General features: G+C 52.8%; 1 protein-coding gene across 6 annotated transcripts in view; it reads left to right on the top strand.

Moving 5' to 3' along the window:
• SORCS2 (sortilin related VPS10 domain containing receptor 2) overlaps positions 1-14,225 on the top strand; it is a 561,689-nt gene that overhangs the window by 169,868 nt on the left and 377,596 nt on the right. Inside the window, exon 1 of one of the 6 annotated variants that reach the window (XM_017539093.2) lies at positions 9,794-9,866. The exons of the other annotated variants lie outside the window; for them this stretch is intronic. Within the exon in view, the coding sequence (XP_017394582.1) occupies positions 9,834-9,866 (33 nt within the window). The 5' untranslated portion in view covers positions 9,794-9,833. Of the gene's footprint in view, positions 1-9,793; positions 9,867-14,225 lie in introns of those variants that run through there. 6 annotated transcript variants of the gene reach the window in all.

The raw sequence follows: 14,225 nt of genomic DNA, 5'->3' as shown, positions 1-14,225 counted from the left end.
CTAAAACTCCCCGGGCCGACTTCCTTGCCTGCACCCCACATCCAGAGGCCCCGGTGGAGTGTCCAAGGATTTGCTCCCGAGATCCCAGCAGCTGGCAGCCAATGCATTCTGTCTTTGACCTTTGCCGGCTGCTATTAGAGCATCATTCTGTGAGAATGAATCTATTTTTCTGCTGAATGTATTCCATTTGGTGGCTGTAGGCACTAATGTAGCTGGGATTAAAATCAGGTCAACAGGATTGAAAGTGAATAGCTCTTTAACCTGAAGAATACAGATGGGTCTCTAAAGGCAGCCCTTCTCTTCTCCAGAGGGTGTCCCCAAGCAACTGGCACTGCAGGAAGTGGCCCAGGGACAAGTGAGGAGGGCAGCCTGAGGCAAGGGAGGGTCTGCTATTGCCTGTCACTGGGAAAGGAACCCAACGGTACTAATAATCACAGCAGGTATAGAGGTCACAGGAGCTGCCATTCTGAGAGCTTGCCCAGTACTGGCCATTGCCCTAAAACAATCCCATGCATGACTTTAATGAATCCTTACAGTATTTTATTATTGTTCATTATCTCCCCCCAGGCAGATAATTATCTACTTCATATTGCCATCATCGATCGAATATGAAGCATCACTGCTCTGCCCACTCTGTGCCCCACAGAATACCAGGCGGGTTTTTTTTTCTGCATTAGCTTATATGGTGTTTGTAATCATATGTTATGGTTGAAGAGGCATTTTTTCCATTTTGCAGATAAAGAAACTGAGACTCAGAGAGACTAGGTGACATACCCCAAATTTCATAGCAGGACGATGGCAGGGAAGAGTTCCCAACCTGCCTCACACGGAACACTGCTGTTCCCCCTGGGAGGTCCTTTGTCACACCCCAGCAGGTCCTACCCCCCGCAACGGGAGCATGGGTGCCTGCAAACCATTCCATCCTGGGACGGCTCCCTTGCCTAAGGCTATGCCTCCTGCTGCTGCCCCTCTGAGTGCCAGCCCAGGCTCTGTGGTGTCCTGCATTGTGCCTCTTCCCTAAATACCCTCCCAGTCCCCCCCTCTTTTTTTTTTGAGACCAGATCTCACTGTGTCTCCCAGGCTGCAGTGCAGTGGTATGATTATGGCTCACTGTTGCTTCGACCTCCTGGGCTCAAGCGATCCTCCCACCTGAGCCTCCCGAGTAGCTGGGACCACGGGCACACACCACCACGCTCAGCTAATTTTTAGAGATGGGGTTTCACCATGTTGCCTAGGCTGGTCTCGAACTCCTGAGCTCAAGCGATGCTTCTGCCTCTGCCTCCTAAAGAGCTGGGATTATAGCCACCACACCCGGCCCGCCTGCTCCCTTCATCAGGCATCTTTTCACTCCCCTTTGGAGGTAGGAGCACAAGTCTTGGCCAGGCTGGTTTTGCCGCTGCCTCCTCCCCTGTGGCCCTTGCATCACGCTTCTCCATCCCCTTGCAGTTCCAAGCTCCCTGGAGCCTACATGACAGCCACGCAGCTTTGAGGACCCTCTTCTGTTCCTTCCTCCTCAGTGTTTTTGTCAGGCTGTGCACGGCAGCCTCCTCCTCTGCTGCTTCCTTGCCTTCCCCACGCAGGCCCTGTCAGTACTTTCATTATTTAGTGAACAAAATACATAATTTGGAGGTAACTTCATTATCCCTAATTGTGCCACATAGATGCCAAGTGGATTTTTCAATGATGGTTGTGTATGAGTCTCCTTGAGGAAGTACTGTCAGTGCAATGACTTTGAAAATGAGCCTGTGTCTCCGACGCTGCTTCCCCCATTAATGTCACCCCTTGCCAAGAAGGAGAGGGGCAAGACAGCGAGATCTGATTCGGTGTCAGCACACTCCTTGGAAAGGGAACGCCTACAGCTGTTGCCCAAATTAGCAGTTCCTCCTCGGGAGCACGATTTGGCAGCCCCAGCCTCGATGCAGCCGCAGGGAGAGAGAGGATCTGGGCTCCTCACGCTCGCCCGTCCAACCTGGGCTGGACACTATCATAGCAGCTGTGGGCCCCCTGCCTCTGTTATCATAATGCCGGGGAGTCAGTGATTGTGAATAACATTATTTTATAAAGGGAAAAAACAGAACCTGCTCGCCTGACTCACACACTCCAGGAGGAAACACGACCACAGAGAGAGAAGGGGTGTAGGGGGCCGGGTGAGGGCTGGGGGACCCCACTGCAGGCATCTGTAAGGCTTTTGTTAAACTGACCCTCTCACACAACCAGCGCAGGTGGGATGCTAATGCTGGGTAAGGCTGACGCAGCCACCAGGCCCTCCAGGCGCTCAGAGAAGCTTCTGAGTGTGGCCCAGGTAGGCGCAGGGTGCAGAACACAGCGGGAAGAAAACGGGGGAGGGGGTCCTACCCCAGGAGCGGGGCATGCTCACTTCTCTTGGTTTTATGACAACCCATTCTCATGTTTGAGAGGTGGAGTAAAGTGGCCGGGACAAAGGACAGCAGACTTGGAGCCAGGAGGCATGGCTTTGTCCTTGCCTCTGGGTTGGGCTCTGTGATCTTGGTCCAGGGAGTTAGAGCGTGGAGGTGCCAAGGGAACAGCCCGTGCAAAGGCAGGGGGCTATGATGGAACAAGATGACAAATGGGGTTTGAGGTGGAACAAACCCGTATCCCAAATATCCGTAGCTGCCAGTCAGCCTCTGAGTGCCTAAGCCAGGTGACATCAGGATGTCTGCTGTTTTCATAGACGAGCTGCAAGGCCTGCTAAGAAGTGGGCATCCCCACACACTGGAATCCTTCCACGCCGTGTCCTACTTTACCCTCACACCTCTTCCTGGCAGATGATTTTACCTACCTAGTCAGGGGGGTCTCAGATCCTGATCCCAAGCCCTGGAAAAGTTGTCTCTGGCATTTTTTCCTGTATTTGGCTTTTCAAGATGAATCCATTGCTAGGCACTGATGGAGCTGGTATTATGTGCACAACACCCATCTGGCCACAGCCAGTGCCAGGCTTCTGGACACATGTGTTTGTGCTGGAGGCCTAGAGCCCAGGAAGAGGGCCCTGCCCCGGGAATGCTGCAGTTCCAGGGGATCCTGATCAGCGAGGCTGACTTTGCCCGTGGCAGCGTGTGGGCAGTGCTACCATGGCTACCATCACCACCTCCAGCATCATCATCAGCACTGTCACCATCATCCCCTCCACCAACACTATCTACACCATCATTCATGATAGTGACAGCACTGTCAGCATCGTCATCGCCACCTCCACCATCATTACCATGATGGCAATAGCATTGTCACCATCATCATCATCACCACCACCTTCACTGTCATTATTACCAGCACTGTTACCATCTTCACTATCACCATGATGACTACTGACATCACCGTCATCCATCACCATCATCACCACCACTGCCATCATTACAACCAGCATGATTATTATCACCATCACCATCATTACCACCAACATCACCATCACCACCATCATTACGGCCATCATCACCACAGTCACCATCACGGCCATCCTCATCATCACATCACCATCATCAATATCACCACCAGTACTACCATCACACATCATCATTACCATCACCATCATCACTACCATCACCATCATCATAACCATCATAACCATCATAACCATCACCATCAGCACTGCCACCACCATCACCGCCATTACTACCATCATCATTACCACCATCACCATCATCACCGCTACCACCATTACTACCACTGCCACCATTACTACCATCATCATTACCACCATCGCCATCATCACCACCATTGCCATCACTGCTATCGTCATCTTCATCGCCATAACCATCATCACCATCATCAATATCACCACTGGTACTACCATCACACATCATCACCATCACCATCATCATAACCATCACTATCATCATCAGCATCACCATGACCATCACCATCATCACTATCATCACCATCATCAGCATCACCATGACCATCACCATCATTACTACTGTCACCATCATCACCATCATCATCGTTATAACCATCACCATCACCACCATTACTATGATCATCATCACCACTACCACCATCATTACTACATTACCACGATCATTATCATCTTCACCACCATCACTACCAACATCACTGCCATCATTACTACCATCACTATCAACACTATTACCACCACTGCCACCATTACTAACATCATCATTACCACCATCACCATCACCATCACCACCACCACCACCACCATTACCACCACCACCACCATTACTACCATCATCATTGCCACCACCACCATCATCACCACCACCACCATTACCACCATCGCCATCACCACCACCACCACCACCATTACTACCATCACTATCACCACCACCACCTCCATTACTACCACCATCACCACCACCACCATTACTACCATCACCATCACTGTCACCGTAACTAGCATCATTGTGGGCGTCATCACCACCACCACCATTACTACCACCACCATCACCACCACCACCACCACCGTTACTACCACCATCATCACCACCACCACCTCCATTACTACCACCACCACCACCACCACCACCGTTACTACCATCACCATCACTGTCACTGTAACTAGCATCATCGCGGTCATCATCACCACCACCACCATTATTATGATCATTGTCACTACCACCCTCCCTCACCATCACCATCATTATCATCATCGTCGTCATCTGTATAATTTGTGAAGCCATATGCCTAGGCTGGGGATTAGAATCCAGGTCCAGCCCAGGTCTTGTTGGCAGGATAGTCTGAAGTGAATTGAGTCCACTCTCCGGCAGCTTTCTTTCCAAGTGGAAAGGCTCCAAGTTGTCTTTGGACAGGGAAATGCCCCTGTCTTTTCGGCGACATCGTGTTCTTCTTCCTCTCCATATGATAGAAAGCAATGTGGCTGACATTTTCTCTCTGGGCTGGATCCAGAGTCCTTGCAAATCATGACTTGTCAGCAAGGCTGCTGTGGGGTGGCAGTGGGTGGCCGTGGCTTCGGGGGCTTCGGTGGGGGTATACTCCTGCAGGTGCTCTGTTTCTGGGTAGTCTCCTTCCTTGAGGCAATGCACAGGGACTCAGCCCGTGGGTCAGGAGGAGGTAAAGTGTCTTGGCAGTGGCATTCTCTTCCTTTGAGAATGGCTTTTGTTCAGTTCTCTCCACAAAATGGAATGCAACTCAGGGAGCGAGCTAACCTACCAGCTAACATAACCCAGCAGGTTCCAGGAGCTGTTGTGAGGACTTCATGTCACCCTGGCAGTGACTGTCCAAGGCTGTAGCTATTAGCTGCATGTCACAGAAGAGAAAAATTTGGCTCCCAGAGCCCAGGAGCCTTGCCTGACATCGCACAGTGCACAGATGATAGAGCCTGGGCTCAAAGCATTCGTCACGGGAGCACTTGAGCCCCTGCATGTGGCTCAAGGAGCTAGCCTACCTGGGTTCAGGACCTGGCTCCCCCGCTACATCCCAGCTGGGAGCTTCATAACCCTTTGTGTCTCCAGGATCTCATCTGTGGAGTGCAGGTAAGGCTGGCTCTGGTCTTGTAGAGTTGCTGTCAGACCCAAATGAGTGGATTCGTGTCCAGCGCTGAGCACCGTGGCCAGTCCATCGCAAGGGTTCTTAGCGTTAGCCGTGGTTCATATTGTTAGAGAGCTGAGTGGTCCAGGCAGTCGGGGCTTTGCCAGCTGTGATGGCAGCCGTGAGAGGCCATGGAGGGGGGCCGATAGGACTGGCCCGGGCTGCAGCATGGAGGATGCGGAGGGAGAGGTGGCTGGAGTGCTGTCAGCAGAGCTGGAGGGCGGTGCAGGGTGTATGGTGAGTCCGGGAGGGTGCAAGGTTTGGTGGTCACTTAGGCATGTGGGTGGGAGGGGAAGGGGTGTGTGACGAGGAGGACCCCTAGGATTTTGTTTGGGGCACCAGGAGGGTTGGGGTGCAGGCTGAGATGGGGAGCTAGGGCAAGAGCCAGGTCAGGGGCGTCCACCAGACCTGTCAATAGTTCAGTTTTGTATGTAGGGGTTGTTGCTTTCAAGTGTTTTTACAACCCAGAACAATTTTTCAAAAAAAGGATCTCAGACTGCACCCTGATGTATAAAACAGACACGTGGGGTCCCTGCCGTCAGTGTGGAATGAGAGACACCGCCCACCTGCCCACCCAACGGCCGCTGACACTCAGGGCTGGTGCGGGCCCTGGACACCCCGGCGTGCAGGCTTTGTGCCTGCCGAGCCTGGCACACCTGCAGTTTCTGATCATGGCTTTGGCCAGGGCTGCACTGATGATGATAAACAACATGCGTGTCACTTGGCCGAGACTCCTTGGGAGAGCGAGCCAGGCACCTTCTTTGCAAAGTGTCAGATAAATTCACAGCCACCACCGTCTGTCTCACTTGGCAGGGACGAGGGATGTCATTGCCAGGGCTGGGTTGCCTCTTCCCCCCACGAAAACAAAACAGCACCCAGCAAATTGAGCCTAGGAAGACAGACAGTGTGGGGTGTCCTTGCCCGGTGCAGCAAGCGGGGCCTCTGTCCCTTGTTTTCGTTTGTCACAGTGACATCCGTCAGCACAGGCACCTCAGTTCTGTGCCAGAGGCAAATGCAGGAGGAGTGACGGGGTGTGAGTAGCGGGGCGCACAGGATCCCCACACACCCCTGCCACCCTCCTCTTCCTCGGCATCCCCCATCATCTCGAAGGTGAGGAAGGAGAGGTGGGATCCTGTTCTCTCCTTGTTCACTTCCTTTTTCCCCCTCTTCTCTTTCCTCCCTCCCCTTCTTCCTTCCTTATTCTCTCTCTCTCTCAGTTCTGCCCCCGCTCCCTTTTAAAAACCTGCATGGACAGTAGTGTCCCCGCTCCCCGGCCTCACTGAGTGCGTGGCTGCTGTGGCTGCAACAGGGTGGAGTTCCTGCTCCCTGGCAGCCTGTGGGCCAGTCCTGCATGCCCGGCTCAGCACAGGAGGTGTTTCCATCTCATTCACGGTGGGAGCCCCCTGCCATGCTCCTCCAGCCCTCCCCTCCTCCCTCCCTTCCCTCCCCTCCAGCCTCGCCCTCTCCTCCATCCTCATCGGCCTTGCTAGTTTCTGTCTTTGCACTGGTGGTTCCCTCTACCTGGAACCTCCTCCTCCAGCCTCCCGTGCACCTGCTCCCAGGTGTCAGCTGCTTGTCACCTCCTCTGGGAGACTCCATGTCTCCTGCGCCTGGAACCTCCATGATGTTTGTCACCATCAGATGGCCTGTGTGCTCACCACATGTGTTTCTTGTCTACCTGCCACCACCAACAGCTTCACAGGGCCAAGGACATGCCCACTTCCTCCTCCAGTGTATGCCTGGCACAAGGCTAGGTGCATGGTAGGTTCTCAGGAAGTCGTCACTGAGTAAAGGTATTCCTTTGCTCCTTTATTCATTCATTTATTCTCTCATGGGTACTCAGTGCCCACCCCTGAGAGGCCAGGTTGGAAGGACTTAAAAGCCACAGGAGCCATCTTATTGGATGGATGTAGGTGTTGGAAATAGATGCTTGGTGCCACAAAGAAAAATCAGCACTGAGGATCTTTCAGCAATGCAATTTTTACTTCCTGGACTGCAGGAAGGGTACTCTCACTCACCAACAGCAGGTTAGTGCAGTGAGGTTCCCAAGCTGGCTGCCCCAGAGGAAGGCACCAAGCATTTTCCCAGCAGTGGTGGATGTCAGAATAGCCTCTGGGTGTCCTCAGAGTACAAGATCCCCAAAGGGGAGCCCTGCGATGTGGCCCCAGCAATGACATTATCACCTTGGCTGCATTAACAGAAGTATAGGGTCTGTGGCAAGGGTCTGTTTGTGGGAGGTAGAAAAGTTCCTTTTTAAAGTTTCCTTTCTTGTTAAAGAATAAGTGTGCTAATAACTTTGTTTAGCCCAATCCCATGCAGCTGTTAAACATGCCATGCTTACAGGCATGTAGTACATTCGATGTCCTTATACTTTAACCAAGATACCTGTGCTGGACGTGCTCACAGGTGTGTCCCAGCTCTCCACTGCTTTTACCTGCTTAGAAAAGTTTCAAGTTACTAACCAATTGGGTTTTAGTTTAAATTGTGAGGTCTGACTCCAGCCGGTGGAGATCAGACACAGCGGTAAGGACAACCCCAAATGTGTAAGGGATAAATTTGTGTGTTTTCCTTTGTTCATTGTACTCTCGTGGCACAATGGCTAGCGAGGGTCCCCTTCCTGCAGTCCAGGAGGTAAAAATTGCGTTGCTGAAAGATCCTTTGTCTCAGTGCTGATTTTTCTTTGCAGCACCAAGAATTTGTTTCCAGCAAGTTTCTGCGCCTCCCCTTGCTGGCTGTGTGACCGTGGGCAAGCCTTGTCACCTCTCTGAGTCTCCAGCTCCTCCTCTGTAAAGTGGGAATGTGAGCCTGTCTGTGTTGCAGGGTGCTTGGGAGCGTTAAGCAGGTGACCTCAGTCAAGGCAGTCCACACAGCAACGGCACCCAGGATGCAGGAGGGAGCTGCGGTTGCCAGGGTGCCGGCTCTCCTCGCTCAGGGCTGGGCTGTTCAGGCTGAGCTCTGCCTTTGTGGAATTTGCCCCCATGGGGAGGCCCCTGCCTGGCCCGGCACTTGTGTGCTCAGGAGCCCGTGTTGGCTCCCACTCTCGCTAGGAAATTGCTTATTACGGGTCTGTGAAAGCGTGCATTGAATCCACGTGGTTTATTTTTAAATAAATGTGGGGAAGTGAAAACCAAAAGAGACAACTTATAAAGAATGTTCTCTGAGTCTAATGAAGACTTTGGCAGGGGCCCAAAACCTGACCCCAGATCCCAGCTCAGGAGCACAGGCGGTCACAGCTCCCAGGCCTCCCGCCACCCGGGCCAGTGCTGTGTGTCAGCCTGGGGTTTCAGCGCTGCCCCTGAGTGTGTGGGCTTCCCATGACCCCGAGTCCTCAGCGCTGGGCTTCATGGAGACTCGGGATAGGAGCACGGCTTAAATGCCGTAAGGTCCTGTCTTTACAGAGGGCTTATGGTCCCCACTCCACCCAACCCTGTTCACATGTGGTGGTGAGGTGGTTGGTGGTGCTGAGGGTGATGAATGTGCTGGAATCCTGTTCCAAAGCTGGGAAGTCACGAAGAGTGGACACAGATGAAGGGGACCTGCCCTGGCGTGCTCCGAAGTGAGCCAGACTTTCCAGGGAGGCTGGAGCTGATATCAGCAATCAACAGCAGAGAATTCCTAGGCAATTAAAAAAGCAGTGTGGCCAACAGCATGTTAAGTAATAAAGCCCAAGACAAGGGCTGCTAAGTGGCATTGGTGAAAGTCTCTCAAGCCCACCCTCCCCCGGGCCTGGTCACTGCCCAGGTGCATGTCTCCCCCTTGCCCGTCTGGACCTGCCACCTCCCAGGAGTCCTGGCCTTCAGGGTCATGCCTGACAATCCACTGGGTTCCCCCCAGCAGCCAACACACCCTGTCACCATGCTAGGTACCAGGAGCTGCAGGCCCAGCCACGCTGCCCTTTAGGGGCTGGTCCTGGTCACAACCCCAGGTGCAACTACTAGGAAGGCCTGCCCCATTAAGGACCACCTCCTGGTTCATGGGAGGGGCCGAGACATGTTCCTGAGCGGCTCAGTGCCTGGAGGCAGTTTGAAGTTTGAAATTGGCCAGGAGTATCATGAACACACATGGGTAAGTGATGTGGTTTAGCTGCGGCCCCACCCAAATCTCATCTTGAATTGGAGCTCCCACAATTCCCACGTGTTCTGGGAGAAACCGGGTGGGAGGTGATTGAATCATGGGGGTGGGACTTCCCTGTGCCATTCTGGTGATAATGAAGGAGTCTCACGAGATCTGATGGTTTTAAAATCGGGAGTCTCCCCGAACAAGCTCTTCTCGTGTCTGCCATCGCGTGAGACTTGTCTTTCGCCTCTGCCATGCTTGTGAGGCCTCCCCAGCCATATGGAGCTGTAAGTCTATTCAACCTCTTTCTTAGGCTGGGTGTGGTGGCTCTCGCCTATAATCCCAGCACTTTGGGAGGCTGAGGCGGGTGGATCACCCAAGGTCAGGAGTTCAAGACCAGCCTGGGCAATGTGGTGAAACCCCATCTCTACTAAAAAAAAACAAAAAATTAGCCATACGTGGTGGCTTGCACCTGTAATCCCAGCTACTTAGGAGGCTGAGGGAGTTGAATCACTTGAACCCTGGAGGCGGAGGTTGCAGTGATCTGAGATTACGCTGCTGCACTCCAGCCTGGGTGAGAGTCAGACTCTGTCTCAAAACAAAACCCAAATACCTCTTTCTTTTATAAATTGCCCCGTCTCAGGTATGTCTTTATCAGCAGTGTGAAAATGGATGCATACAATAAGTAAGGGGCCACTGTAAGCTGGTCTCTCTCGGTATATATCAACTCCCTGCAGCAGCCCCATTGCACGGATGAGGAAACCGAGGCACAGAGAGAGCCGTATGTGTTTGCTAAACCACACAGGCTCCAGAGGCTAGACTTAGGGATCACCTAGGAGATCCCGTTTGGAATTTCTGAGACAAATTTGCTTTCGAGTGCTGGGACTGGGCAGCTAACGCAGCAGGTTTGGGGAAGTGCCTTCCCAGTGCTTTAGCCCTGCAGGTCCTGGCCAGCCCCTCCCCCACACCTCTGGTCGGGTTTGCAGGTTCGCCCTCCCGTGGAGTGGATCCACCTGTGGCTCTCATCAGTCTCCTCAGCCTGCAGCCGCCCTACCCCAATGCTCATATACATCAGCTCGCACAAGCTTCCGGAGTTTTGCACACGTGGTCTCCTCTAGTCCCCTCCTCCCCACCATGTTCCTGCCCCCTTCCCGTCTGGAAGGCAGGAAATAGGAGCTGTGTGACCTTGAGTAAGTTACTCTCCCTCTCTGAGCCTCAGTTTCCCCCTCAATAAAATAGGGATAAGAAGCAACAGCCACGTGAGTGCTGGAATAGTGCAGGGTTGGCCTCTGCGCCCCCCAGCTTAGCTGTTGGCAGCTCTGCTCCTGGGTGGCATGTGTGCAGGGCATCCAGGTGGGGCCCTCTTTTTTGGTCAATCCCCGGGATCTTCCTGGGGGAGACTGTGCCCAGAGATGGGCATAGCCACCAGGCTGGGCAGGGCACTTGGGCTCCCTGACCTCTAGCCCAGGCTCTGCTCATGGCACCAAGAGGATTTGCTTTCTGTTTGGTTGTCGGAGCCTGGGCAGAGGCAGAGGAGCGCCGGGGCCCGGGCTACCTGCTGTGAGCGTGCAGCTCGGCTCTGCAGAGGAGCAGGAGAGGAGTTTGTATTCAGAGGACAACCTGGTCCAGCTGGGATCATCATCATGATAGCTCTTCATAATTAGTTGCAGCAAAGCTGAGTAGAGAATTAACAACGAAATTAAGACTTTATTTAAAATTAAGGTCCTTGGCATCTCGGCTAATACTTTATTGAAAAACTACACATCAACACGATGGACAAGCTTCCAAAGAGAAACAACGTTACCCATCATCCTCGTGGGGCTCCCCCCTGTGGGGCGCGGCCCCTTCCTGCTAGCAGCGGGGTGCCATCCCAAGCTGTTGTCCCCAGCAGGCTCCACGGCCCCGACAATGCCCTCCTGTGCCTTGCTCCTGTGTGACATTTCTCTGGGTGGAGGGACTGGGCCCCCCTTATTTATCCTCGCTGGCTGGTCCCTGCCTTTGAACACAGGGGCCTGTGGCTTCTGTTCTCACCAGCCTTTGCTTTGCTCTTTTATCCCTGGCTGCCTGCCCAGCACATCCCTGACCCCACCCCATCCCCTGGGCAGCTGCTGCTCATTCTTCAAGACTCACCTGTGGGGTCCCCCAGTCTAATGTGGGTCCCTGCTGGGCCCCGCAGCACGGGGTGCGAGCTTGCCTCCCTCCCTGGATCTCAGGGTCCCTGGACGGCAGAGCTGAGGCCTCTTCAATGCCACGTCGGGACCGGGTGTCTGTTGAGTGGAGGACACGCTTCACGTGGAGAGTTGGAGCAGGGGATGTTTGTCCAGAGGTGGAAATGTGGGCGCGGGTGTCCCCTTTGACCCTCCTGCCACATTCCTGCGAAGTCTGTGGGGGCTGTGTCCACGCGCATGCCTGTTGCCGGTCGGAGAGCATCGGGGCCTCTCCCATGGCCACCTGTGCCCTGCGTGGTGGTGGATCAGCCTCTGCTTCCGACATGGAGCACATCTGAAGTGACTCCGCCGGGCCCTTCAGGAGAACCCTGCCACACTCCCCTGGTTTCCATGGCGATGTCAATTTCCCACTCTGACTGCTCTTCGGAGGGATTATAAATTCATTATTTCATACTTAGGCCTCACACTCCGCCTTGTGCTGCTTCCAGATTTTGTTGTGTTGGTCGGACACTTCATTTATTATCTGACACAGAAAAGAAATGAATGAGTCAGAGCCTATGTTAGTTTTTTTCTGGCTTGCTGTGCCCACAGAGGAGCCAGCACACTGTGACATGCTGGCATCATGATCTGGAATTCCATGGTACACGTGGGTTCTGGAGCTGTAGGTTTTCATTACTGTGGATGAACTGAGCTGCCGCGTGGCCACCTACACACCGACCCTGGGAACCGTGCAGAGGCGGGTGTGTGCCAAGAGCTGAGCTTTGGTGTCAGCTTGCTGTGGGCCCCTCAGGAACTGCATCCCCAGGCGTCCGACAGAAGTGCTGTGTTGGACTTCACTTCTCTGAGCCTTGGTTTCTACCAGCTGTGATGGCCACAGCTGAGATAAAGAGGACGCCTGCATGCTGGTGGCCCCTAGAAGGGCTGTCTTGGCTCTGGCAAGAAGCTCGTGGAGCTGGCAGGGAAGTGAGGGAAGATACTGGCAGCTGGGCAAAGCGGAGAGGAGAGGATGAGAGTGGAATGGGCAGCTTGCGTGGCTGGGGTGAACAAGGCGGGCTTGGGATGTTCAGTGTAGAAACGGGCAGGACATGGGTTCCTTTCACTGTGGCCCTGGCTGGTATGGGTCAGTTGGCTTTGCATCTGGGCACCTCAGAAACCAGAAGGTGTGTGGAGGATGCGTGTGAATCTGATGTCTATAAGTTGGGTGTTTGTAAGTCAGTGTTTGAATGCAATAATAATGATTAAGTATTCTTTAAAGCTAGGTTTATTGAGGTATAAATTACATGTAGTAAAATTCACTTCTGTTTTTTTTTTATTTTTGAGACAGTTTCACTCTTGTTGCCCAGGCTAGAGTGCAGTGGGGTGATCTCAGCTCACTGCAACTTCTGCCCAACCTAGTTTCAAGCGATTCTCCTGTCTCAGCCTCCTGAGTAGCTGGGATTACATGTGCCCACCACTATGCCCAGCTAATTTTTTGTATTTTTAGGAGAGACGGGGTTTCACCATGTTGGCCAGACTGGTCTCGAACTCCTGACCTCAGGTGATCCACCCACCTGGGCCTCCCAAAGTGCTGGGATTGCAGGCCTGAGACTCTGCACCCAGCCTGAAATTCACTTTTTAAAGCATATTTCTCAGTAAGTTTCAATAAATGTGTATACTCACAGAGGCAGCACCACTGTTGAGATAAAGAACATTTCCCTCACCCCCAGAAGTTCCTCTGAGCCCTTGTGGTCAGCACTCCATCCATCCCCAACCCTGGAGCCCCTGGGTCTGTTTTCTGCCTGCCCAGAGTACCACATAAACGGAATCACAGAGCATCTGTGACCTTTTGGGCCTGGCTGCTTTCACTCCCACAGTCCTGTTGCGATCGTGGGTGCTGGTGCGTGTGTTCATGACGTCAGGAGTTCCTTCCTCTTCGGTGCTATACGGTGTTCCATCATGTGAATGAGGCACAGCTTGCCAATCCTGTCACCAGCTGCCCGATACCGTGGTGGTGTGGTTTCTGTTTTTTTTTCTTTTTTTCCTATTATGCGTAAAGTGCTCTGTACGTTTGTGTGCAGGTCTTGGTGTGGTGTATGCTTCATTGCTCTTAAATACGTAGCTGTGACATGGCTGGATATGATAAGCGTATGTTTAACTTTGCAAGAAACTGCCAAATTGTTTCCAAAGAGGTTGTGTCCCTTTGCATTCCCAGCGCCAGGGTGCGAGTCCCAGTGGCTCCTCGTCCTCTTCAGCCTTTGTCAACTTTCACATTTGAGTCATTCTGATAAGCGTGTGGTGATATTGCACGGTGACTTAATTTGTATGTCCCTTGTAAGGAATGATATTGAGCGTGTTTTCCTGTGCTTATTCGCCACCCATCTGTTTTATTTGGTAAAGCAAATATTCAAATTTGGGGGTCATTTTATAGTACGTTGTTTGTCTTCGTTGTATTGAATCATGAGAACCATATATATATATATATATATATATATATATATA

This window comes from Cebus imitator, unplaced genomic scaffold (genome assembly GCF_001604975.1).
Source record: "Cebus imitator isolate Cc_AM_T3 unplaced genomic scaffold, Cebus_imitator-1.0 Scaffold117, whole genome shotgun sequence".
NCBI lineage: Eukaryota > Metazoa > Chordata > Mammalia > Primates > Cebidae > Cebus > Cebus imitator.
The sequence above is the reverse complement of the archived record's forward strand: the minus strand, read 5'-3'. Positions and strand labels throughout refer to the sequence as shown.